The sequence below is a fragment of the Hyaena hyaena genome, unplaced genomic scaffold, assembly GCF_003009895.1.
Source record: "Hyaena hyaena isolate Hyena2069 unplaced genomic scaffold, ASM300989v1 scaffold_104, whole genome shotgun sequence".
NCBI classification, from domain to species: domain Eukaryota; kingdom Metazoa; phylum Chordata; class Mammalia; order Carnivora; family Hyaenidae; genus Hyaena; species Hyaena hyaena.
Genome location: NW_024080736.1, coordinates 1,326,737 through 1,354,681, shown reverse-complemented (window position 1 = coordinate 1,354,681; position 27,945 = coordinate 1,326,737). Strand labels below are relative to the sequence as shown.

The 27,945-nt window shown below is 38.7% G+C and overlaps 1 protein-coding gene across 5 annotated transcripts in view; it reads left to right on the top strand.

Annotated features, from left to right (window-relative positions):
• Positions 1-27,945, top strand: part of HELZ (helicase with zinc finger) — a 160,751-nt gene that overhangs the window by 78,655 nt on the left and 54,151 nt on the right. For 4 of the 5 annotated variants that reach the window (XM_039235929.1, XM_039235927.1, XM_039235930.1 and 1 more), the window contains 8 exons: positions 185-289; positions 6,776-6,954; positions 10,081-10,199; positions 11,265-11,410; positions 12,638-12,785; positions 16,488-16,671; positions 18,737-18,965; positions 25,177-25,381. In XM_039235929.1, the coding sequence (XP_039091860.1) occupies positions 185-289; positions 6,776-6,954; positions 10,081-10,199; positions 11,265-11,410; positions 12,638-12,785; positions 16,488-16,671; positions 18,737-18,965; positions 25,177-25,381 (1,315 nt within the window). The remainder of the gene's footprint in view (positions 1-184; positions 290-6,775; positions 6,955-10,080; positions 10,200-11,264; positions 11,411-12,637; positions 12,786-16,487; positions 16,672-18,736; positions 18,966-25,176; positions 25,382-27,945) is intronic. The other variant, XM_039235931.1, reaches the window with a different exon arrangement.

Below are 27,945 nucleotides of genomic sequence, written 5' to 3'. Positions count from 1 at the left end.
ATATCCTTGACAGCTTGAAGAGTAGTACAGTTTCCTGAAAACATCACTGAATGATGTGTAGAGAAGATCGAGTAGGCGGAGGGGAATGTGTAGGATTAAGATGACCGCTGCTTCTGTTTGGTATTCTACTGCTTGAATAGCTTTGTGTTTTATCATTCTTTTTTATTTGCACCGTTTATTTCAGCAGGATTCTCATTTGCACCCATTCTAATAGTGCTGCTGATCTCTACATAAAGGATTATTTACATCCATATGTAGAAGCAGGCAACCCCCAGGCAAGACCTCTCAGGTATTTTTTTAAGGCTTATTACGTATCTGTATCATATTTTGTTATTCTTAAGAAAAGGTGTCTGTAAAGATTTTAGTAACTTCGAGAATACAAAATTGTGAACTGTGTATTGGCATTTGGAGGTTCCACCTTTTGAAGAAGCTGTTTAAAATTAAGGAAAAATTTAAAAATCTCTGACCGTTCATTTCTTAAACATTAAGCAAAGAGAAAGACATCCTTTTTTAAGTTTCATATGTAAAGATGTTGAGCAGATTTTGATGTGTACCTCTAAAAGCTACTATGATGAAATAATATGACTATGATTTGTTTAAATCAAATTTAATTAAAATTCTAGCAGAGTTTGCGTGGCAGAGTGGTCATGCAGCAGACGTAAGATTTTGACTGTGATCATGCAGGTAATTTCATAGATATGACACATGAGAGAAGCATGAAATACTGAAATGATCTCTGCAACAAAATGTAATTGACTGGTATTTACAACTTTTTTGCTATCATGTAAGAATCAAAGTGTAGAAGAAGAGTTTACGTTGATATGGAAAGGTCCTCTTGAGTGTGTATGGATATGAAATGTACTTAAACACAGATTCTGGGGGATCAAATCCTTTTCTTCAGAAAACAATAAAGAATCATTAAATGGTTGTTTATTACACCATTTGCTTTCATTGTTATATGAATTAATGTTTAGTTTTGCCATTTTACAGACTAATATGTCATGCCCTGTGTTGTTTGAATATGATTATTGTTTATCCGTTAATTTCTAACCACACTTTTGAATCATAATCCACTAACTTTTTTTTATTTCTAGTTGAGTCCAGGCATGGAAAAACGAGATTATGCTATTTAATTCTTAATAAGTACAGCCAAAGCCATTTGAATGGTTTTACAATTGCATAAAAAAGAACAAAAGAGAAAAAAGTGGTGTGGCCTGCTAACACATGTTTTTATGCCATACTTTAACTCTGGAAGATAAATTAGAGCAGAAATAATTCAGTAGAATCTAGTTGTATTTAGTAAGAAAATACCACATATATACAATCACTATGAAAGAAAATGTGGTATTTATCAGTGGATAAGTTCATCAATACCTATTGTGTTTGAGATTCTAATCTTTTTTAAGTCATAAGTAAAAACTCAGTAGTGAGTAGCAGTTTTGCCCTGAGGGTCCTTACTTTAATGGAGGTGTTTGGTTTGCTTTTATTGTTGGTGTGTGTTTATGTTTGTGTGTGTATGTGTTACCTAGGGACAATAACAACCTCAATTGTCATGGTGCACTTGGCTTGGGGACAGTGGAGTAAAGCCCCCTCAAGTCTTGATTGACCTAGGATAGGTCATTTGATATTTGGGGCAGAAGAGCTGTTGTTGAGACACATTGAAATCCACCATGTGACTAGCATTATATTTAGTTTTTCTTATGCAAAGTAATGTTCTGGAGGCTATAATCCAGCATGCAGTGCATTGAAATATGTGGGATATGAAGTTGTTTCAGTCGGAGCTATGTATAGCTGTAGTGGTCCAAATACAGAGAGCGGCCTCTAGCAGGAAACCTCCCTCTCCACACATCTCAAGAGTGGTTCAGTCAAAAAGCTTGAAAAATATCTAACTATAAATTTCAAGTTATTTTGTTTAGTAAATGGCTTAAAATAAGAAAAGGCTTGACTCTCCTAATATCTTCTTTTGGTGGCCCTACATTTTTACTGTAGTTTTTCTCTTTGGGAAAGGTGTTAACTTGTAAATGGATTTCCTAGGAGGATAATGCATTGAGTTAATTAAAGTTTATTAGTACCATCTTTTATTCCACTAACTCAGATTAATTTACAGTTATCCTGATAGACCTCAAACATGAAGGGTTTGGGTGATGGGAGAGGGCGCGAGTGGGGCGGAGCACTCCGGGGAGCTTAGCTTTATCTGACTTGTCCCACGATGCAGGGGAAGGAACAGAAGGGAGCTCTAAGTGTCCGTGTGTGACTTTGAAGATGTGCTGTCACTGTCTTGTTAGAGTTTGTCTTCTGCACCCTGTAGTCTAGAGTGGACTCTGGTAAATTCTGTAAAGTGTGGAAATAAACATCATAAACATTAGTTTATTACATTAAGTATGTTTAAGTATACACACTTAACAGTTGAAATGTATAAAATTAAATATTCCATGCCAGGGGTTGAGCTTAAAATATTTGGGGATGGAGGTTTTAGAAACCATTTTAGATTACGTTTTGTTTTGGTTTTTACTTCTCGCTTCATTGGAATCAGCAGACTTTAAGGTGGAAGAGAGAGGGAAACACGGGTTCTCAGTGTGGTTGTGATGATCAGTATCCAGTCCTGGCAGGTTACTTAGTAGCTCGAGTTCCTCTGTGGAGAGTGTGTATTTATTGCTTTTTGGGCAGATAGAAGTACTTGTTGTTTTATGTAGATCTTCAAAGTAATAGCTTTTATTCTGGGATCAGGTCTTTGTGATTCTGTAGCGTCTTGAGTAATAACATTTTGGTGGGTTGTTTATTGCATGTGAATTCAATACATGAATAAAATTTCAGTGAATTAAGATTATGTATTACCAGTCTCCTACTCCACGTAATTCATGTGGGATCTGTGGAGGGTTTGTTTCTAGGAATCTGTAAATTACTTAATTGGTGTCATATATCATATGCTGTGAGCTGGAACGTTTCATTTGTCAGTATTCTCTAGTTTTGAAAAATATTGGGTATATTTTTTTAAAAGTTTGTTTAGTTATTTTGAGAGAGAAGGAGAGAGATAGTGCACGCTAGCAGGTGAGGGGTGGAGAGAGAGAGAGAATCCCCATCAGGTGCTGCACTGTCAGCATGGAGCTTGATCCGGGCCTCGAGCTCACAAATCGTGAGATCATGACCTAAGCTGAAACCGAGAGTCGGATGCTTAACCAATTGAGCCACCCAGGTGCCCCTGTTGGTGTATTTTAAATAATTCTGTAGACAGTGTCCACCTTAACTGTTGCACAGAAGGAAAGTATTGAGAAAATGTTTAAATTGTTTTGAAGTCAGCACTAGAATATTGTGCTTTTAAGGAAATATAGGCCTAATGATCAAACTTTGTCTCTTTGCTAGCTTCACCTTGAGGTGGCTTTCCAAGGTAATTGCAAACAAAAAGTCAGTAGTGAGACTTAGAACTTGAATTTTTATTTTTTCTTTGAGGGAGAAGTGGTACTTGGCATTAGTATTGACGAATAATTTGAAAAAAACGTTTTTCCAATTTTACCATGGAAAGTATGGAAAATCTAGAAAAATAAGGAAGAAAATAAAAATTATCTATAATTTCACCACACAGAAATAAATACTAATAACATTTTGGAGTTTAGCTATAGTAATTTATATGTTTAAAACCACATTTTAGTTAATATTAATGGAATCATAATTTGTAAATGATTTTTTAGATAATTTGTAAAATGAGATTTTTCATATATTTAAAAGTAAATTCTGCTTTGTTGATCTGATTAAACTTTTTTAATGAAAACCTAAATATGTTGTTTAACATTTTTGCATCTTTTAGAAGTGATACTGGTTACTCTTACCTAGTTTATAGTCCTTCCTGTCCATGTAATGTGTTGTTGCTGTTGTTGTTTAAGTTTATTTATTTTGAAAGAGAGAATGCATGTGTGTTGGGGAGAGGCAGAGAGAGAGAATCCTAGCAAGTTCTGCACTGTCAGTGTAGAGCCCGATGTGGGGCTTGAACCTACAAACTGTGAGATGATGACCTGAGCGGAAACCAAGTGTTGGATGCTTAACTGACTGAACTCCTCAGGTGCCCCCAGAGTAATGTTTTTAAAATACATTTTTTTTCTTTTAGAGAGAGAGAGGGAGAGAGAGAGAGCGAGCGAGCACGCACATGAGCAGGGGAGACGGACAGAGAGAGAGAGGGAGGGAGGGAGAAAGAATCTTAGGCAGGCTCCGTGCTCAGCGTGGAGCTCAGTGTGGGATCATGAGCTAATCCAAAATCAAGAATCAGATGCTCAACCAACTGAGCCCCTCAGGCATCCCAAAATATATTTCTTTACTTTTCTCTGACAATTTATCCTTAAGAATATTTATTAAATACCTTTTTTTTTTTTTTTTTTTTTTTTTTTGGCTTGGCTTGGCTTGGCTTGGCTTTGCTTAAGAGCAATAACCAGTTCTAAGTGTTTCGTAAAGGGTAAGAACACCTTTTAGAGGATCATGAGATTAGGATTTGTGCCTATCACATTTGAGCTGCCTTTGAAATATCCTAAAGGAAACAAGTGTTAAATAAAAAGTTGCATAGGATCCTGGAGCTCAGAGAGGAGGTTGTGGAGAAAAATGTGAGTCATTAGAGTATTTATTGGTGGTGATCGAAACCACTGGCCTGAGATGGTCAGGGAGACAGCAGAGGCCAAGAAGAAGGGTGTGTGAAAACTAAGCCTGGAGGAGCCCTCACGTGGGGAGGAAGAAGGAAGGCAAGGAAGGGTTGAGTCCTGAAGCTGCAGGAGGGGAGTGCTGCAGGGAGGGAAGGAACCCGGAGCTGGCTGCTGCTAACACATCAAGTCCCGTGACGGGCCTGGAGAGCATCCAGAAGCTTTAGTGACATGGACCTTTATATCCTGTGATCGGACCCCACACTCTCTTGAGTTCTTTCCTACTTCTTTGACTGTTTCTTGCCAGTTTCCTTTGCTGTAGCTCTCAACTTTCCCCATCAGTAATTTTTCCAACTAGTTTCTGTTTTAGCTACATTTTCTCTCCAGTGGATCTCATGTGGTCCCAAGGTTGAACTATTATCCCAATTGTATAAGTCTTGTCCCAGATATTCTTCTGAACTTCAGATGTCTGTATCCCCCTGCATCGTGGACAGCCCCACATGGCTGTCCGCTACTGCATTTGTCCAAAACCACAAACCACATTCTCAGTTCCCACTTCAAATCTCTTCCTCAACTTTCACCATCTTTGTAAACGCCACGGTCATTCATCCAGTTTCGAAGGCACAGAATCATGCCGTCTTTTAAAATGCACGTCTGGTTCACCAGAACGTCCTGTCGGCATCGCCTTCCAAGTGCTTAGTGAATCCAGCCATTTTCACATCTTCACTTATTGTCACTGTGGTCCACGCTTGCCTCGTTTCTTCTCCAGACCATTGTAACAGCTTCCTATCGGGTCTCCCTGATTCTCTCCCCTGCCCCTGCCTCCGTTCCAGTCAGTGGCGAATGGCAGCCAGCTTGCAGTGGAGTGTGAGAGCCAATCATGTACATGTCTTTCCAAGTTCATGTTCAGTGACACCATATTGGTAGCTTGAAATTGGCCATGATAATAGATTTTATACCACAGAAGTCAGCAAGCACTTCACATCAGCTCCACCGCCACCCTCCAAGCTGGTTTATGAGCACACCACTGTCTGGCCTCCTCCCCCTAGTTCCCCAAACTATATATTCTGTGCAGAGCAACAGGTCCTTTAACAGCAGAAGTCAGATCATGTTACTGCCCTGTCAGCACTCTCTGATGGCTTTCCATTACAATCAGAGTAAATCAAAGCTTTTATGAAAGCTTGCAAATCATGTGATTTGCCTCTGTGCTTGCAGCATGCTAGACACCCAATATGTTTCACATTTGTTACATGTGAGTGGGTTAGAGATGGGTGGTGGGAGAGTGGGTGGGTGGATGGATGACTTGATTCTATACCATTTTAGTACTCTATTGCGTGAGAGCTCTTAATATTTTTCTTTTGCAATTAGTGGAGGACATACTCCCCCGTTTTTAATGTTTTATTAATTTTGATTGAAGGCAAGGGGGAAGGGTAGAGAGAGGGAGAGAGGTTCCCAAGCAGGCCTCATGCTATCAGCACAGAGGCTGATGTTTGGAACTCATGAACCATGAGATCATGACCTGCGCTGAAATCAAGATTCAGACGCTTAACCAACCCAGGCACCCCAAGATGCTCTTTCCTAAGATTTTCTGTTTGTCTATAATTTAAATTTATTTTTAAATCTCCTTTACATAAATCCTCTTTAAAACTTTAGATATAGGTCTGTATACATATAGGTGTAAGATATATTCTGAAGTAAAATGCGGATAACTTTTAAGTTCTTGTTGTAGGTGTGCAGTTCACTATTTTTTTTTTTTTTTGCGGTTCACTATTTTTTGTTAGCATTCATAATTAGAGTATGAGTTAAGTATATTTTTATAAGAATATTTTAGAAAAAAGTAATTCCCAAACGGAATGTTTTGAATTTTAAAAACTATAGTGTTTATGAAACTGTGTGTCACTCTGTTGTAAGATTAATCTGAACACTTAATAGATACTTATTTTATGATAGTACATATGCTTTCTGCTTGAATCCTTTTTTGGTAGGGCAAAGTCACAGTTGTCTGTTAAATTTTAATTCAGTAGAGTGTTAATGGTTACCAGATTTATTTATGGATTTCCAGATACTGTAGTCTTAACAAAATAATGTCATTTTTTTTAAATAATGCTGGTAAGATGTTAATAAATATAAATAGGAAATATTGTCTTCTTTTATAGGGTATATTTCAGAAATCGCTGGGTAAAGACTGTCCACCCAGTTGTGCATCAGTACTGTTTGATCTCAAGCGCACATTCCACCTTTCAGATGCCACAGAAGGAAGATATTCTTAAACACCGAGTGGTGGTTGTTACATTGAATACTTCCCAGTACCTCTGTCAGTTGGACCTTGAACCTGGTATGCTGACTCAAGACACAGATAGGGTGTCCCTGAATGCACAGGGCCTCTGCATTCAGTTTAGACCAGGGGTTGGCAAATTATAGCCTGTGGGCCAAATCTGGCCTGTTGTCTGTTTTTTGTAAATAAAGTTTTATTGGATGGAATGCAGCCATGCCCATTTATTTACCTATGTACTACGTATGGGTGCCTGTGTGCCGCAGCAGCTGAATTGAGTAGATGAAACAGGGATCGAATGGCCAACAAAACCTAGAATATATACTGTTTGGCCCTTTTCAAAGGAGGGGAAAAAAAGTCAACCCCTAGTTTAGACATTTGAGTGACTACTATTTTATTTGTTCTCTTATCAGATGGCATTTACATACTGTCAGTCTGAGTGAAAAATTCATATTTGGATAGTGATGCTTTTTATAATTTTCTCAAGTTTTTTTTTTAAATACTTTCATGTTATATAGTGTAGAGACAGCAATCATGGTAGTTTTTTTTCAGACATACTATTAAGATTATTATATTGAAGTACAGGAATTTGTAAAATCAAGCTAATATTATATGAAGTACAGATGTAAGATGACAAGTATTTCTGATACATATGGCAGAACTTAACCATCAAAAAGTGGTACCACTTTAAAGGTGTTTGCTTTGGACAAATTCATTTATTACTGCCATATTATAATGGTTGACATTGCTCAACACTTTTTGCTCTCTCCTTTTGGAATTGCTTTCAGAGCCAGTGACAGGTTCTTTTGAACCTTTGAGTCCCTAGAAGGTAGATACTGTTCTCTTCACCTTAAATTCCTGGCACCTGGCCCAGGTATAGACCCCTGGAGGCCCTTGATAAACCGCTGTTTATCTAAAATGAATGAATGGTGGCCAAACTTTTTTTCTTTTTTTGAGGTAGATTTAATTTTAGAAAACCTTCAAAATCTTTCTGAGACATGTCTGGTAAATAAGGTAGGTGATTAAACTGAGCAATACCATTAGAGTTAAAAAAAAAAAAAAAGAGAGAGAGAGAGAGACGTGCCTCTCATGTAATGAGACTTATTTTCTTGTGCACGCAGCTCATAGCTGGCTGGTGAGGGCAGTTACAAAAGCAGAGTTTCAAAAATGTTTTGAAAAGTGACTGCATCATTGGAATGAGTTCTATTTCCTCCCAACTGACTTCTTTGAATGGAACAACACTTATTTGAAATGTAAATTTTGGTATGTTTATTTAACAATCAGTCTCATTACTTTATGGTTCTACTCTGCCTGTGTGCCGCTTAGATGAAATGCCCAAACCTCCGAAGCAGTAGAGTTTTGTGAGAAAGTTAAGGATGGCTTTGAAGAGCAAGAATATAGAAGAATACTTACAAGTTGACTAAGTGCTTTGTTCTGGATGTTGTTTATACTTGATTTCATTTCATTCTCCGATCAGCCCTGTGGAGGGAGGGTTCTTTTATAGATAAGGAAACAAAGGCTTAGGCTACATCAGTTTGATTCGATTCAAGTTACCTTTACCAGCTTTAAGCAACAGCTATAACAGTTTCATGATTTATCCAGTTGCTGACTCAAGCCTACCTCTGTTTAATTAAAATGTTATCTAATGAAAGCAGTAGTTTTCAAGCGATTAGTTTTGTAGGACAAAAAGCACAAAGTCTCCTTAACAGGGAGAAAAGCGCACATGCCTGTCTCATGTTTAGGCCACTGTCAGGAAATAGACAACAGTTATTGATCCATTTACTATCAACTGTAGCTGTTTATATGAATGGATGATAAGGGTGGTCATTACTGCTAGTCAGTACGATTTAGAAAGTTCCCAACCTAAAACCAAGTTGCATTAGAAAGTTGCATAAAAGGTGGTTTGGAACTTGCTGCTATACATAGAAGTTAGTAGGTTAGGTTCTTGGGCCTTCCTCACAGGCAGCTAGCTAATTAATTCAGAGAGTTTTATAACTTCTCATTTTGTTTAGAAACCCTTTTGTTTCTTTGCTCTGCTAGTACAAAGAAGGCCCCTTCTTCCTCCCTCAGTGGGTTGACAGTAAGGCAGAGCTTGTTTCTTCTCCACATTGAGACCCTGAGATTTTTTGCCTCTTTCCCCCCTTGGAGGCAACAGGACTTTCTCATCCTTTCTGTACGCAGAATCCTGTGCCCCAGTGTGAGTGGTAGCAGCGGTCAAGATGTGGGATGCCTCCTACTGTAGGGTTTGCATCTGGGGGACTTTAGGAAACATGATGTTTTTGACATTCACCTTTCACTTTTTTTTTTTTTTTTAATGTTTTATTTATTTCTAGGAGAGAGAGAGACAGAGACAGCGTGAGCAGGGGACGGTCAGAGAGAGAGGGAGTCACAGACTGAAACAGGCTCCAGGCTCTGAGCTGGCAGTCAGCACAGAGCCTGACGCGGGGCCCGAACCCATGAACCGCGAGATCATGACCCAAGTGAAAGTCAGATGCTTAACCGACTAAGCCACCCAGGCGCCCCTCACCTTTCACTTTTTGCATACTGATGATTCCCCCCCTCCCCCCACCAGCCAGGGTAGCTCTTAGACCAAACAGTTATATCTCTGCCTTATCTATCCACATGCACAAACACATGAACAGAACTCTAAATAATCAAGTTAGTGAATCTGCTAATCAGTACCCCCTCCCCTTTGTTTCAGTAAAGGTTAGATTATAATTTTTGCCCCTTACATTGGATTTGAGGTATGATTTTCTTTATTTTAACGTTTAATATGCATGGTAAAGCTAGAATTACTCGTAAAATACCATTGTTTTGGTTTCAGTGTTTTACCACATAAATAGAGGACTGTCAGTGTTTAGTTGCTGGTCCTCCTTTTTGGTGAAAAGCTGCTGTCTTGTACTTTTAAACATCTTTTTTTATACATACTCCGCCAGCTGTTAATCTTGGGGCCCTCAGCATCAGATACCATTTCATATCTGTTATCGGGTAAAGTAGTTATTTCTTGTCATCTCTGTTCTTTAAATAATGATTTAAATTGACGACTTTCTAAATTGAGGATTGGCTTAAATGTACCCCTACCTCCGAAATCAGCACACTGAACTCTTTCCTTAGCAGAAAAGAACAGAACTACTGCTGCCTTTATTGCTGCTATAATCTGCTTTACTGTGTTTATACTGTACTTTGTAGGGTTCTTTACACACATTCTGTTAGATGAGGCTGCCCAGGCCATGGAGTGTGAAACCATCATGCCTCTAGCATTAGCAACTAAGAGCACGCGGATTGTCTTGGCTGGTGACCACATGCAGGTGCGTGTCCTCCGAGTCCTCGGACTGAAGGAACTTCCAGTTATAATTTCATGTTTAATATTCTGTTTTCTAAAACATCCCATGAGATTGTGCCATGCATGACAGTTTAAGTACTTCATTCCACTGGTTATTTTTTCCTTTTTTTTTTTATATAGAGTGGAATGGATGAGTCTATCAGTGCTTATAATTTTCATGTTTTTAATTTGAAGTTCAGTTTTCTATAGTGTGCATATTTGATTCTTTTCTTTATAAAATAAACTTTAATGATCCTTCCTACACTTCCCCAGTTCTTATCCCTAACATTTGTTTTCACAGAGTGTTGATTTTTTTTTTCGCCATCATAGGGAACAAAGTATACTTAATTCAAAGTAATAGCCCAAATCTCAAAGAATGTGTCTGATTTTATGTTTTGTAATACCTGTATGTGAAAGAGAAGTACACTTTTAGTATTTGTTTTACAAAGTTGCAGATGGAAGTTCTTTCTCTTCTGCCACAGTTGAAATTGAACCAGTTTAGTGTTGTAGCTGTGAAGACATCTGGGAAAGAAATTCTGTGTTTGTTTCTTTGCCAAAAGTAGTTTAATGTTGTTCTTTAGCGGCCAGAGGGATGATCAAGAATGGCTCCTTATACTTAATGAGATAATTGTTATTTCACTAATTATTAAAAATCTTTTAGCCAAAGGCTGTCTATCCTTCCAGCTCACCATTTTAAGTAGCTGATCAATTATAGTGAAGTAACTGATTGACTCCCCCCAGTGATGCAGTGAGTTGCACCCCTGAAGTCCTTGAAGTAATAGCTGTTTCTTATTATGTTGGAGGAGCCCTTTGTTAACTCCCGGCTACTGTTGATAGAATGAAGTGAAAAGTTAGAAATTTTAGCCAAGTTCTTTATAGTAAGTAGTAAAATTGTTGAGAGAAAATATTTTTGATTCTGCTTATGCCAGCATTCAGTGTGTTGAGATTTAGTACATCAGAAGTTTCAGCATAACGGACTTTTTATAAGTAGGTTATAAAAATACTACTTGTGTATTTAGTTAAATTTTCTCTGTATGTTTGTCTGTTACAGCTCAGTCCTTTTGTTTACAGCGAGTTTGCCAGGGAGAGAAACCTTCATGTTTCATTACTTGATCGACTCTATGAGCATTACCCTGCCGAGTTTCCGTGTAGGATCCTCCTATGTGAGAATTACCGCTCCCATGAAGCTATCATCAAGTAGGTGTGAACTGCTCCTTCTGTACCATCCTCCCCGGGTATGGTGGGGGAGAGCTCACAGGGCCACTGTTACTAGGGACAGGCTTCCCAGCACAGTTAGATGGTGCCCCTAGTGCTGCAAATTATGTTAAATTTTATTCCTGTAACAGAATACCTCAAAAGTCCGCTGTTGTTTTTCACAAAGTAGGGCAGTCCTGGAAATCAGAACTTTAGGTTCTACCAGCTGTGATATTTTTCTGTGACTAAATATGTAATATATATGTAAAACCACATCATGTAATAAACAGATACACTGACAGAACACGTACAGGTTTGCTTTTATGTCTGGTTGTGTTATACAAGGACTCTGTTGTAGGAAGGAAGGAAGGAAAAACCATGAAAGTAATAAAGTGTTTAAAGTTTCTATTAAGTATAGTATGCATCTGTAAAACTAAAAATATCGTACGTGACAGCCCAGTGAACAGTCACAAACTGAACACACCCATGTAACCAGCACCCAGATCGAGAAACAGAATATCTGGAAAGCCCCTTTGTGCTCCTTTCCAGTCACTAACCCCTCCCAAAACTTCGTTTTTTAAAGTTTAATAGAATTGAGTAGAGTTCTGTTAGTCAGTGAAAACCATTTTTAGGATTCCCTGAAAACAGTAGGATAGATATAAAAGTAAATTTAGATGTAACTAGATCTTTTATCAGTATCTCAAAATGTGATTCTCTTTTTATTGTTGCCAGTCATTTTCTGCAGTCAGTAATAAATCAAGTACTTGGATCCTTCAGTAGGAAAAAGTATTCATTGTACATTTGAAAACTTGAATGTCCTTTAATTCTGTGTGTTTCAGTGTCTGTGTATCTTTGTGTTTGCATGTGTAATTAAATGAACCCTATAAGTAGAAATATGTATTAACCAAGAAAATAAACTAGCTTGCAATTTCCTCATCGAGCAAGATTTCCATCTAGTATTGAACTGCTGTCATTTCTTCCTTTTCTTTCTGTATTCTGACTTCATGCCTTGTCAGATCAGTTCATTTAGCAACCATATCCCAGGAGCCTACCCTGTTGTTATTGCTGTGGTTACTTTTGGAGAAAATCTTGCCCTCATAAGTGTTAAATTAATTATGGACCTAAAGCAAAATTATTAGAATTGACTGGTAATTTTTTTCTTATGGGGGAAGTTAATTTTGATGATAAATCACTATCTATTTTTTTATTTATTTTGGTCCTTTTTTGCAGTTACACCTCTGAGCTCTTCTATGAAGGCAAACTGATGGCCAGTGGAAAGCAGCCAGCACACAAGGATTTCTACCCACTAACTTTCTTTACAGCACGAGGGGAAGATGTACAAGAAAAAAATAGCACAGCTTTTTATAATAATGCAGAGGTACCGGAGTTCTTTTGCGTATTGTTAACATTTTCGCAGTCACAAAGTTTGTTCTTGTTGAGCATTCATTTAAGATTCTGGGTTGACATCTTACTGTGTGTTACTTGCATGAAAATAGTATGTGATATTTATTCTTTCTGTATAACATTGATTTGTTAATGATTTGTCTCCCTGTGGGACACAAAAACTTTGATTTACATTTTGATTACATTTGATTTACATTTCTTCTTTCCAAGATTTTATTTTTAAGTAATCTCTACACCCAGTGTGGGGCTCAAACTCGCAAGCCAGAGATTGAGATTCACATACCCCGCCAACTGAGCCAGCCAGGCGCCCTTTGATTTACATTTCTTATGGCAAAATACAAACTATATTTTTTCGTTTAAAAGAAAAGCCAATGCTATCTTCATGTAATTATTAGCCATCTAAAATAGACTATGATTATATTTCATAGTACTTACTCAGATGAGTCATCATTATTTTTTATTTTTTAATTTTAGAGAGAGTGAGTGCAAGCAGGGGAGAAAGGCACAGAGAGAGAGAGAGATTGTTTATTTTTGAGAGAGAGAGAGCTTGAGCTGGGGAAGGACAGAGAAAAAGGGAGACAGAGAATCCAAACAAAGCAGGCTCTGTGCTGTCAGCGCAAAGCCTGACTTGGGGCTCAATCCCATAATTCTGGGATCATGACTTGAGCTGAAATCAAGAGTCAGACACAACCGACTGAGCCACCCAGGTGACCTTCCAGTAAGTTATGATTTTTGGGGTGGCTGGGTGGTTCAGTCAGTTAAGCATCCGATTCTTTTTTTTTTTTTTTTTTAACGTTTAGTTTTGAGAGAGAAACCTATAGAGCACAAGCAGGGGAGGGGCAGAGAGAGAGGCAGACACAGAATCTCTGAAGCAGGCTGCAGGCACTGAGCTATCCGCACAGAGCCGAACACAGGGCTTGAACTCAAGAGCTGTGAGATCATGACCTGAGCCAAAGTTGGACACCCAACCGAGTGAGTCACCCAGGCACCCCAAGCACCTGACTCTTGATAAAGGCTCAGGTTGTGATCTCTAAGTTGTGAGACCGAGCCCTGCTTTAAGCTTTGCTGTGAGCTTGGCACCTGCTTAGGATTCTCTCTTGCCTCCCCTCTCTGCCCCTCCACAACTTGTGTGCACACACTCTCTCTTTCAAAATAAATAAATACATTTTTTTTAAAAATTGAGTAAGACTTGAATTGCAGAATCATGTGCTCCAGGATCTCCAGAGAGATCACACAGGCCCACATGACAGTGTTGCTAAGCTATTCGGTGCCATATAACTTGTATGGTTCTCTTATAGTTACTGCCTTTTTACGTTCAGAGAGAATGTGGGTAATATGGTCGGGTCAGACAGCAGACCTAACCCTGGTGAAGAGTTTTAGGGCCAGCAGGCCAGAGACCCTTGCCGTTCTGTGTCACAAAGGCATAGAACCCCAGAGGAGGGTGTGTGCTTGTTGGTCATTAGAGGAATGGTTTCTGATCTGTGCTCTCCATTTCCCTTTCTTCTGTTGGGTCCCATGCTTCACTCATTTTATTTACAAAGAAATGGGTCTTCCTTTGTAATAGGAATTCATTTTTCCTTTTAAAAATTGATCAGAGGTCTATAGTGAGAAGTCAGTACAAGAAAATCAACTGCTGTTAACTGTTCAGTATAAGCCTTCTGCAGCATGGAGCTGTGGCAAATGGGATCTGATGGTCACCAGCTCCAAAACTGCCTAGAATGACTCTTTCATACCAGGGAGATGGGGACCGCCCCTTAGCTGCTAAGACAGCCTTCCTGTGAGACAGAGCCCTGGGGGGCCGGGTGCAGTCTCCAGCCTGAGTGCCCTCGCCTCCCTCTTCTTACTGAGTGTCTGGAGACTTTGTTGAATAAATGCTTCTCAATTTCTTGTTAACTCTTGAATCAGTCTTCAGAGACTTTGGATGATTGTCTACTGATTTGGACTAGCTTAACAGCTGTCTGTCTTGGATAGAAATTTCCCAAACGCCTCCTATCACCATTCCAAGTCTGTGTATTTTGACTACAGTTTTCTGCATCCCTTCACAGCGGGATGAAGTGGAGAAATGCTTAGTGGTAGGAACTCTGTGTATGTGTTTGGGGGGGTGCGGGGTGGTGGTGGCTGGTAGATGTGTCTCCGCAGCTTTCATCTGCCCCCATATTTAACCACATGGGCAAACATAGGTTTTTCTTATTCCTTATTGCGGTGGACTCAGACCCACCTTACTTATTCCTTGTAGTGAGAGCACCAGGTCTTCAGTCCAGTTTACTTTTCGGAACCCTTGGACAGTCTGTACATCTGAAGCACTTGCTGTTACAGCATTTTCACAGCGGGGGACTCTAGTCTCTATCTCTGTCATTCATTGACTTTGTATCTGGCAGTGTGGACTGCATTGCGGTTAATCCTCAAGTTCTTGAAAGGAATAAAAAACTGTCAAATTTTATTAGGTATATTTAAATTGTAACTTTAAGTAGATATTATTACCAAATAGTAAATAAACAATGTATTTAAAAGACAATTAAAATTTTTTCTTCTCTCTGCCCCTAGAGTCTTGCCTGACCCTCTCTTGGGCTTAACCATTTACATACACGTATACATATACATACACATACACATACATATATGTATATATATTTTTTAGGAATCTGTTTTCTAAATATATAGTAATCTCTTAGGCAAGGAACATGTTTTATTAATCATTGTATCTCCCACTTTGCCAAGCATTGAAACTGTTTGATCAGTTCACTGTATTAAAATACGTTGAATTACACTAAAAGTCCTACTAATAATCTAATAAGTAGGGTCCAGAATATTCACTTGGGTAAAATATGGTGTTACTTGCAAGGTTAATGAAATGGCTTGGACAGACTTGTACTGGTGGAAGGCAGTGAATTGTCAGAGTGCCTCTTCAGTTCAGGCTTGTCTTCGTCCCAGCTGTGGTTTGGTGTTAGCTGTTGGCTGGTTTGCTTAGTTGTGTCAGTGGGGGGAGGGGACCAGTGCTAGCTCTTGTACTGCTGAGACTTAATGGTGGTGTTGCCTCTAGGAATCTTCTAACTGGCTGCTAATTTCACTGGCCTGATCTGGAGTGAATGGACTGAGAAATACTAGGACTCGGCTCTCTGATTCCCTAGATGGGTTGCTAGTTTAATGGCCCTATCCCTGTCCTCCTCTCTGCAAAGGAAATAGAACCTGCGCCCATTTAAGAATGCAGGCTAGGCGCACCTGGTGGCTCAGTTGGTTAAGCATCCTATTCTTGATTTCAGCTAAGGTCATGATCTCAAGGTTTGTGGGACTGAGCCCTGCGTTGGGCTCTGCACTGTCAGTGATTGGGATTCTCCCTCTCCTTGTCTCTCTGCTCCTCACTCTTTCTCATAAAATTTAAAAACAAAACAAAACAAAAAAGAATGGAGGCTGGACGAAAGGTGTGGGCCAGTTGCCCACTCACTATATGTCTCCGATATTCATGTTTTCACTGGGTGGATTATCGCAAGAATTTTACTGTTTGAAACGTACATAAAATTTTTCGTTCTGTGTTCGTATCTGCAAAGCATTATTCCTATTTTGAGGTAGTTTTTAAATGACATTTGCTAAAATGGCATCCTTGATACATGTTTCCTTTACTGTATCCTTTCCTGCAAACACTTCATAGCTTTCAGTGCACCTCTGTGTTTGTTTAAAGGTCTTCGAAGTGGTGGAACGTGTGGAAGAGTTGAGGAGGAAGTGGCCAGTAGCATGGGGGAAGTTGGATGATGGCAGTATTGGTGTGGTGACACCGTATGCTGATCAAGTGTTTAGGATACGTGCCGAACTTCGAAAAAAGAGATTATCTGATGTTAATGTAGAAAGGGTGCTAAATGTTCAAGGTAAGTATTAATTGAAACGAGTCAAGTTATTCAGAGGCTTAAATCCTAACGTGTGTGCACATTTGATTTTTAATTCTGAAGATCTCTTTTCGGGACAAGCTACCATGTATTCATTCCATACCAAGTTCTTGAATGCCAAATGTGACAATTAAAGGTCAGGCTCATTTACATGTTTATTACATTTTCATATCCAAATAAGAGAAGTAGGAACAAATGGAAGTTCTCAGTGGCCGTACTTGTGTGAACATCACACACCATGTCTGTACGCAGTAGTTACAGTCACAGGGGCGTATGACACCTACTGTCATTATATTGTAGCCGATGACTGATTTGTTCATAGTGATTTTTGAAAATGTGTACCCATGAAGGATATTTCTGTTTAAATCCATTTTTAAAGGCATGGTTGTGCCTTATTTTTTTTTTTTTTTAACGTTTATTTATTTTTGAGAGAAAGAGACAGTGTGAGCAGGAGAGGGACAGAGACGGACACACAGAATCCAAAGCAGGCTCCAGGCTCTGAGTGGTCAGCACAGAGCCTGACGTGGGGCTCGAACTCACGAGCAGTGAGATCATGACCTGAGATTGAAGTCAGACGCTTAACCGACTGAGCTACCCAGGCACGCCAGGGCACAGTTTGTTTTTTAGATGTAGAGTTTCCTAAGCAAATAGTTATCAGCAGCTCATTTAAATTGTCTTCATGTAGTTAGTTGCTGTAGAATTTCTGCTTTTACTAACTATATGAAACAACAGTGTCACATGAGTGCTGGAAAAGTTCAGTACAATTGCAGTTTTAGGTTTCGTGAGATAACGGTTTGTAGATTATAAGGACAAAGTAGCTCCAGTATACCACGTGTTGTCCAAATCCCACGGGATTTGGGTGTGCGTTTAGAAGAGATATTACCAGTAAGCTAGGTCGCACCCAAAGGAGACGTGGGAGAGGTAATGGTCTAAAAACTGCCACATGGGAGTCAGAAATGGTTGAAAGAACGAGGGTTGTTTGGCCCAGAGAAGACTAAAGATTGATATTAAACCTGTATTTGGAAATTTGTCACAGAATGAAGGAATAGATGTGTCACTGTAAGAAAGAGCATAATAAAAAATATACAGACTAGACTCCCGACATAGTTTCCTTAATGGAATCCGCCGTGTCTGCCTCGGTCAGCAAGAGGTGACCCCGCTTCAAAGAACAGTCCTCGTATTGACTGGGACCTTAGATAAGATAGTCATGAAGGCTCATTCCAGCAATAATATTTTAAAAATTTCAGTAAAATTTGCCATTTTAGCCATTTTTAGGTGTTCATTCTGAAAGTGTCTCTCCAGTTTAAAAATACATAAAATGCCACAGTTCATTGACATTAAGTACATTCACATTGTTGTGAATGCCATCGCTGCCGTCCGTCTCCAGAACTCCTCTCGTCTTGTAAAACTGAAATTCTGTGCCATTCTGTTCTCCCTGTTCTACTTCCCTCCTCCCCCGAACCCCTGGCAGTCACCACTCTACTTTGTCTATGACTTGACTACTCCAGGCACCTTACAGAAGTGTGGTCATACGGTATCTGGCCTTCTGTGACTGGCTTCTTTCATCTAGCATAGTGTCTCCAGGGCTCGTCATGTTGGGACATGTGTCGGAATGTCCTTCCTTGTTTAGGCTGAGTAGTATCCACGGTACGTGCATGCCACGCTTCATTCTTCTAGTCGTCTGTTGTCCGACGCTTGGGTTGCTTCTACCTTCGGCCCTTGTGACTAATGCTGTTATGAAATATCTGTTCGAGATCCCACTTCCAGTTCTTCTGGCTATAAACCCAGAGGAGGAATGCTGGATCATATGTTAATTCTATGTTTAATTTTAATTCTGTGTTTTAATTTTATGTTTAATTTTTTTTAGGCGCTGCCATACTGCTTTCCATAGTGTTTTACATCCCGTACAGGACATGAGAGTTCCGGTGTTTCCACGTCCTCACCGACCCCTGTTATTTAGCAATAACGTTTAAAAACTAAAATGCTTTTGTTATATCCGTGACTCAAAATAACAGTCTTACGAATCTTGTTTATTTATTTTTTATAGGAAAGCAGTTCAGAGTTTTGTTTCTTAGCACAGTACGTACAAGGCATACTTGTAAACACAAACAGACACCAATTAAAAAGAAAGAGCAACTGCTGGAAGATTCCACGGAGGATTTAGATTATGGTTTTTTATCTAACTACAAACTTCTCAATACTGCCATCACCAGAGCACAGTCTCTGGTTGCTGTGGTGGGCGACCCCATCGCCCTCTGCTCCATCGGAAGATGCAGGTAATTGCGTGGTACTGATTCAGGTGGAAATGTAGAGTGATGTGCATCCCTGTGGTACATTTATTTATCTGACCTCTTGGATAATTAAAATCAGGTGCAGTCTTCCCTCACACCCAATGGGAACGCAAACATATATTGCCCCGGGTCTGTTCATATATTCATAATTATGTATTCATTCATTTAGTCGTCACTCGGCAGATGTTTCCTGAATGCCTGCTCTGTTCTAAGTACTCTTCTAGCTACTGACGATAAGTCAATGAACAAAATGAAAAACATCTCTGCTTTTGTGGAGCTTAACATTTCATTGGGGAAGAGAGGAAGAGTGAGAAAAAAAATAAGAATACCATGTAGTTTTTTACATGGTAAGTTCAGTGGAAGAAAAATAGAACATTAAGAGAAATCCGAAGTGATGGGGGTGCGGTGGGCTGGCTTGTGATTGTCCGTGGCGTGTCAGGGCAGCCCTCGCTGAGAAGCTGACTTTGAAGTGAGCTCTGCGGACAGCTGGGGTACAAACGCTCCAGGAAGAGGGAGCACCTTGTGCTCGGGTCCTGAGGTCATTTCGTGTATATGTGTATCTTTGATGGAGACTGAATTTTACGTCAGTGCTGCTTCATTTTCTCCCCTTCATTATTGTTGTAGGTTGTTTTTGATGAATTTCCTTCTCTACTTATTTTCTCTCAGGGCTTCTAAGTGTAAATGTTCTTCGTGTCTGGTTAATCCAGAGGATCTTAAAATTAGAGGGGTTAGAAGTGGCTATAACTTGTCTCTAGATAGTGTTGCTAGTAGTCCGTAGCTTGTAGTCATAAGGAACTATTTCCACCAAAACTATTTGTTCTAAAACTAAAAGTTACTCTTTATATTCTTATGATCTATACCAGTTAATCAGAATTTTAACTGTTTGAAGCTGGTTATATAAGACTTGGTCATTGTAGCATTGAAAATTATGTTACCATTAACAAACAGTTGAACAGAAATTAATATATACTTTATGAAAAAGAAATACACTAGGATTTATTTAAAGTTGCATAAGTACCCTAGGACCTGTCGCAGTGAGTTCAGACAATAGAGATACAGACAGTGCCGATTATGCCCTTCATAATTGTTTTTGATATATTAGAATTAAAGTAGACAGAGCTCTTGGTGGCCTTTTTAAACCAAGTTTTCTATTGCAGTATAGACATGGCAGCATTTTATTGTCTGTTTTGTTTCAGCAAACGAGAAAGAACAAAAAGGATACTATATATGAAGGGAGACAGTTGGGACCTTTAATAATAGTAATGTACATGTATTCAAGTGTAAGACTTCAAAAGAAGTTAATAAACTTTATAGGGGAAAGCCACCAACAAAGGAATTGAGTAGTTTTGATCTACGGTTAGGTTAAAAAAACTAACCTTTTATTAAAAAAAAAAACACAACACTTGAATAGTCCATGACTTATTTATGCATAGCTATAGTCCATGACTTATTTATGCATAGCTAAACAGTCCTGTTGTAAGGTGTCCTTAATTTCATAAAGATAATTTAAAAATTTAAAAAAATTGATTACCATCCGTTTTTAACTGCTAATGACAAAAAGCTGGAGAAGGGAATATATGCATTCCAGGTTACAAGTGAATAAAACTAGGTATAATAATTTGACTTCTCTCCTGAGAATTTTAGTGTAGTTACTTTATGATTCATTGAGCGTGCATTTCGGCTAGAATATTGCTGTGATATTTTACTATTTTTGTAAATATTTATCATTTGAAAAATGTGAAAACACAGTTTGATTAGAATTTGGTAGATTAGAACACATGTAAAATAACATATATTTTAAAAAACTAGAAACTGTTGGAGGAATAAATAGGTATAACAATAGTCTTGAGCCAAACTTGTTTTGTACTCTCTTTATAAATACCTCCAAATCTTTCCCAGTGTTAATGTTCCTTTTTTTTTTTTTTAATGTTTTATTTATTTCTAGGAGAGAGAGAGAGAGAGAGAGAGACAGTGTGAGCAGGGGAGGGTCAGAGAGAGAGGGAGTCACAGAATCCGAAACTGGCTCCAGGCTCTGAGCTGGCAGTCAGTACAGAGCCCGATGCGGGGCTTGAACCCACGAACCGCGAGATCATGACCTGAGCGAAAGTCGGACGCTTAACCGACTAAGCCACCCACGCGCCCCTAATGTTCCTTTTTTAAAGCCATTATCTGTTTCTGTAGAGTTGTATTATGCTGGGAATTGCATGACATCAGCATTTTTCACCCCTTCTCTGACAGAACTTGTTATTCTCTCAGAGCAAATAGGTGAATAATTCTTTCTGAGGCCAGGCTGTCAGAATTATCTAGGGCTAATTTTTAACTTGAAGCCAGGTTTTTTGGTTGCTTATTTCTTACTACTCAGCTGGAGTGTATTAAAGACAGCAAATTATTTATAAGCTAAGTAAAATATTTTCAGAGAGGTTAAATATATTGTTTAGGGAGAAAAAAAATCATGTGACTTAATTTGGAATGCTGATTATCTGTGTTATTTGGACAGTTTAATCATGGTTCTAGACCAAGAGCTGATAGTTGAAGTGTATGGATATTTGTGCTTTAATCTTTCTAGTTTCATTAGAAATTAATTTAATCTCACAATACAAGTAAACTTGGAGGACATAGATAATAATACTTAGGTTCTATAACAACAGAGGAGTGAATTCTTGAGTTAATCAGGATTCTCTTCCCCCACCCTGTCCCATTTACTATTTGTGAAAAATCTTTCCAAATATTGATTAAGTTTCCGAGGAATGATTATTGTGTATAGGATACCAGTTTAGAAGGCAACCATTTTATCATCTTTTTTGTTGTATTTTTATTTTTGCTTATTTATTTGTTAACAGAAATTTTTAATGTTTATTTTTGAGAAAGAGTGCACGAACGGGGGAGGGACCGAGAGAGAGGGAGAGAGAACTCAAAGCAGGCTCTGTACTGTCAGCACAAACCCGATATGGGGCTTGAACCCCGTGAACCATGAGATCATGACCCGAGTTGAAATCTGAGGCTCAACTGACCGAGCCACCCCAGCGCCCTTTTTGTCGTATTTTTAAATAGAGTTTCTCTGTTAACCCCAATGAAGGCAGTGAGCTACCCCTCCCCAGCTCGCCACACCAATGACTATCAATATAGTAGCTGCTGTTTATTGACAACTTTGTCTTGCCGGGTGCTGGGTTAAGTGCTTTGCACACTTAGCCTTGTTGAGTCATCCCAACTGACCCTGCAATGTGAGAATTTTATTTGCATTTTAAATGGGCTGCCTGATTCAGAGAGTTTAAATTACTGCCCAGGGTCATATAGCTGTTAAGTGGTTCACTCAAACAGATGTCACACTGACTTCAAAACCCAAGCTCTTCTTGGTAGGTTACCCTGCCTTTCCCAGAAAGTGATGAATATGCTTGTATAAATCTACACTGAGTGGGGAGAGCCAGAGGGGATTCGTACATTTCTCCAAACCACTGTGTTTGGAGAAGGTCTTCCATTGAACCAAATTACTTCATTAACAAATTCCATTTGCTCAGTGAGATAGAAACATATTTCATATGTATGTAGAGATGTGTGATACATGCGTATACACATACCCTCTATAACCTAAGGATGCCAAGTGAGTTTTTAATGTTTTTTTTTATCAGTGATCCTAAAAGGTAAGTTAGTATAAAAACAAAACCAGACTTTGTTCATGCAGTGATTAAACTAAAGTTATGTTCTTTGAAATACTTGTAATTATTTTACAATGTAGAGATATACGTGGGTTTTCTAATCCAAATGGATAATAATATGTGAAGATTTTAGGGAGGTGCCTAAGAATTGGTAGACCCTATAAATAACCACAGTCTTTATCTTCGCTCTGAGAGTAATTGACATCCTCAAGTGAGCTTTCACTTATGTGTTCCGACATGCCGTACGTAGTATTTTATTAAAGTATTGGGGCCTTCGAGGGCTGTGTCGGTAGTCTTGGAAAGAGCCTTCATGAGGATAGGAAAGAAAACTTTTTAAGAAGTTTTGAAGGAAAAATGCATTTCTCTCAAAGTTTAAAAGTGAGAAACTGACATATAGTATAAATACTATTGGTGCCTTATTTTACACGTGAGGAATGTGCGCTACAAAGATTGATTATATTCTTTAATTGCCTGAATTTATATGGCTACTGAATGACAGAACCGTGATGAGCCCCAGCTGTCCAGCCCTGGAATCCACGCACTTGCCCACCTTGCCATGTCAGTCAAGGGATAAGTGAGATTTAAAATGGAGATTTTAGGCTGCTGTTGGAACTAGTTTGACTTGTTTAACTTATTGTAAGTGTTGAGGGTTCCGGAATGGTATCCTTTAGCTCTCAGACTGTTTCTTTGAGATCTCTGGGATCTTGTAGCCAAAAACTGTCAGTGAGCTACTAACTTCTTGTGAACTGTGGGATTGTTTGAAGGCTCTGCTCCACTCAGTGTTAATTCAGTTCCTGTTCAATACATCTGAGGTCCGTGAGAGCAGTCAAGGGCCAGGGTAGGGAGTTTAAAAAGGAGCTTGAACACAGAGCGAGTTCTGGAGAATCTTGGGTACATGAGCTGGAAATGAAAGTATATTGTTAAAAATTAGTATTAAAAACTGAATGAGAGCAAAAGCAAGTCCATTCTCTCCTTGTTTTGCTGTATCTTGAATTTTAACCCAAAATGAAATGCAATTTCATGAAACTGATACTTTATCAATTAGATCAAAGAAACTTATTTTGAATGTAACATGTAGAATCATGTTGATAAATATTTATTGAGTTGAATATTGTGGCTTTTTAAACCAAAAGGGTAGGAAAGTTTATGGAGTTTAGCTCCTGAGTACTATGTTAAAGATCCTTCCTTAGCTATTAGACTGTGAGCAAGAAGCCTTCTGATTCCTTGGGAACGTTCTTAGGAATAAAAATCAAGGGTAGCTTTTTTGTTTACATTTCTTAGCAACACATACTTCCTGTAACAATGACTGTCTTGTTAACCTGTATGTTTTAGTGTCAAAAATACATACTGAATATTTTGTGGTACTTTTATTTTTCCAATTGTTGACATGTAGGCCTAAAGTTTTTTTGGGACCCATTTCTTAAACTTACCTTTAAAAAAGTAGAAAGGACACATGAAAGAGAAACATGGTCCACAATTAAACTCTGCAAAGTTTATGAATATATTAATAACCCAATTCTCATTCATATACTGACTTTAAAATATAAACCTTTTCATCTGTGCTTCTTGAAATCATCTTGATTATTTCTGTCCACAAGGATACCATCTTGGGAAGAAACCATATCATATGTCTTAATAACCATAGCATAATAACACATTATTTGAACCTCATATTCAAGATAGGTATGCATATTTATAATAGTCATCTAAAATTTAAAAAATTATGTTGTCTTTTGTAATATGTATTTATTATTTTTAATATTCAGAGATCAGGTTGCAAACCTGTAGGAAAATAATTATACAGTTGCAACAAGTTTTGAATGTATTTTTCACCTTTACTATTTATTAATATGATTAAGAAATGAATAATCAACATTAAAATTAGCATTCCAGCTTCCTGTATTTTTCATACTTGATTTAACTCTCTTAGTGTTGTTAAGTTGTGCTTGTGACAAGCCTCTGTTGAATAAGAAAAAAATAGAGGGATAGGTAGTCATTTCTTAAGAATCTTCATGAGGATTATCTACTTTATGGCTCAGATTTATGTCCTGAGTTGGCTTTTCTTAGTCATCCAGGCCAGGAAACTCTGGCCCCATAATTCAAATTAGTCCAATTTATGTATGTGTCTGAATTTGTGTGTGTACATAATGTATACATGACTATGTCTAAAAGTACAAATCATCAGTAAAATGAGCTGGCCTCAATTTTGAAACCCTAGTTATTATATAGATAACAAAACTGACATTCTAGATTAGTGTGGATAATTGAGCATTGACCACATTACTTGCATTGATCAGCCAAAATTAATTGAGAGCATAATTTGTATTTTCCACAATATTAGACATGACTGTAGTTTCGCAATCAAACTTCTGGAGTCTTTCGATATGGTAGAAAGATTATAACTGAATCATAGCCAGATGAACGTTGGATCTGAGGATTTGGGGTGGGAACAGGGAATTCGACGCTGTCTTTAGTTGCTCATGTTCATTTCTGTGATCTCATCCACTGAAATTGTAAACTGATCTTGTAAATCTTTTCTGTAGGAAATTTTGGGAGCGGTTTATTGCCCTGTGTCATGAAAATAATAGCCTGCATGGAATCACTTTTGAACAGATCAAAGCTCAGCTAGAGGCTTTAGAACTAAAGAAGACGTATGTGTTGAATCCACTGGCACCTGAATTTATCCCCCGGGCTCTAAGACTGCAGCATTCAGGAAATACCAACAAACTGCAGCAGTCACCCCCCAAGGTAAAGCCTGTTCACGGAATTGAAGAGGTTAAAGGGAGAGAACAGCCCAGAAGGGTCAAAGGTTTATTGCGCTGCAAGTTACTTTAAGTATTGGAAATGAAGGTTACATTTGCTGGCAAGCAGTTTCTGCAAGGAACATGTCGAGTTTGGACATGTAGGTGAAGACGTGGTGGTTAGCCATGCTCAATGTCACGGTCCTCCTCAAAGTTTTCAAGAACCTTATTGCTTCTGGTGTCTGTCTGCCTCCCAATCCTCTCTGCTGATAGACTTATTTCAGTAAGATATGAATAAAACAAAGCAGTTTAAAGGACTTTCAGGCTCATTAAAAGCATGCCCTTATAGCATATTATTTACAAGGAATAATGTTATATAACATTGTTTGTAGAAAGCAAATACTTCTAATCCTTTGTTGATGACCAGTTCAAGTGGTATCTGACAGCGAGAAGATTTGGTTAACTTCTTGAAGATTACTTGAACTGCTCTGACCTGTATATGTTGTATAAGAAGTAGTCCATCAGAGGGAATGGAGGTGGGTCGGCCAGGGCCATTTCTGCTTTTGAACCATAGTTATTTTGGGCAGACAGCTGGTTTATTTGCTACAGAGCCTGAAAAAAATATGCTCGCACTTACCATAGAAAAGAAAGTTATGAGAATGGTATGTTTAGTATTCTTTTGTTTTGGTATATTTATAATCATCAGCATGGTATTAAATTTATTGACATGAAGTAAAAGAATATGCCACTTTGAGGCTTCATTTTAAAAATGTAAAACCCTGGGGCGCCTGGGTGGCTCAGTCAGTTAAGCATCTGACTCTTGATTTCGGCTCAGGTCCTGAGCTCACGGTTCGTGAGTTTTAGCACAGAACCTGCTTGGGATTCTCTCCGTCTTCTCTCCTTCTCTCTCTGCCCCTCCTCCTGCTCCCACTCACATGTGTGCTCTGTCTCAAAATAAATATAGAAACGTAAAAAAAAATTAAAAAATAAAACTTGATGTAAACAGCAGGTAAACAATAGTCAATGTTTTAATATCTTGAAAATCTTTTGGGAAAACAGAGATTAAGCTGAGAAGAGAATGTCTGTGTTACTATACTGTTGAATGTTATTAGTTTAATGGAAATGGACCTAAGGTGCAATAACGCTTTAGCGATTTGGGATTTCCAGGGGATTAAGCACTTTGCATAAATGAATCTTGTAGGTTTCTAAAGCTTAAACTATTAACAAATTTATAATCAACTTATTTGTCAAAGAGTTAAGTTTCTTCTGTGTGCCCGCTGCTGTGGTGGGTGCTCGAGAAACACAGATCAGACGTTAGCCCCCTTGTCCCCTTGGGGCAGAGGTCGGAGGTGGTGGTCAGAGGGAAGAGGTGGATTCAAGGCATTTTCCACCACAGAGATCTTGTTTTTAGGAGTCACTGAGTGCAGGGGGGCGGGGGGTGGGGGGGGTGGGTAATGCTTCACATTGAGACATTTCAAGAACTAGAAATATTCCTAGTAGGACAGAGATTTTTGCCTGTGTTATTTACTGCTCTAGCTTCTGTGCCTAGAACAACATCTGGCTCATCATAGGTGGCTTGTAAGTGTTTTTTGGGTGAATTAATAAAACTTAAGGAAGAGCCAACAGAGAAGACCAGAGGTATGAGAGAATAGGTTCTGCAGGGACCAGCAAGGAGTTGAGGGTGTGTGGGGAGGAGGGAACCCAGGTAAAAACTTTTATCTTTTCCTGTTTTTTGTTTTGTTTTGTTTTGTTTTTTTAAATTAAAACGTTGCAAAATCATTATACCCTTTGCACATCCCTAAGTATAATAGAGCAAACTCTTCTTACTTGCTGACTCGAGAATGTAGGCATCAATATATGTACGACAGGTGCAGCCGGATTCAAGCCACGGTGCACACGTGCACGGACCCGAAGCAAGATCCTGCAGCTTGCTTTTTGTTTTCATTTTAAAGGTGAAGAAAATATATGTTTAATCCACTTGCTCTTCTAAAGCCATAAACTCCCTGGAGACAGAAATCTTATTCTATATACTTTTTATGGCCCCTAGTGCCTACCGGCTCTCTTTGCATGTGGTGGGTGCTCAGCATCTGAGAAATAAATAATGGTTATGGTGCAGCAGAGTGTAGTGTGGCTTTTTTCTTGTAATGGAGAGGATTGTGTAATTAAAGGCCAAAGCAGACATCTTCCTGGAGTTGTTGTTTGTTTGTTTTTTTTAACTTTTTAGAAAATATTCTTTACTGATCCAACAGATACTATCTGTTGTTTCTTTTCTTTCTTCTTCTTCTTTTTTAAAATATTTATTTATTTATTTTGAGAGAGAGGGAGATTGTGAGGTGGGGAGATGCAGAGAGAGAGGGAGAAAGAATCAACGCAGAGCCCAGCTCAGGGCTCCATCCCATGAACCGTGAGATCATGACCTTAGCTGAAGCCAAGAGGTTGGTGCTCAATGGACTGAACCACGCAGGCACCCCAGTTATCAACTTAATCTTTAAAAAAATTTTTTTAAGTGTTTTATTTATTTCTGAGAGAGAGAGAGAGACAGCGTGAGCAGGGGAGGGTCAGAGAGAGAGA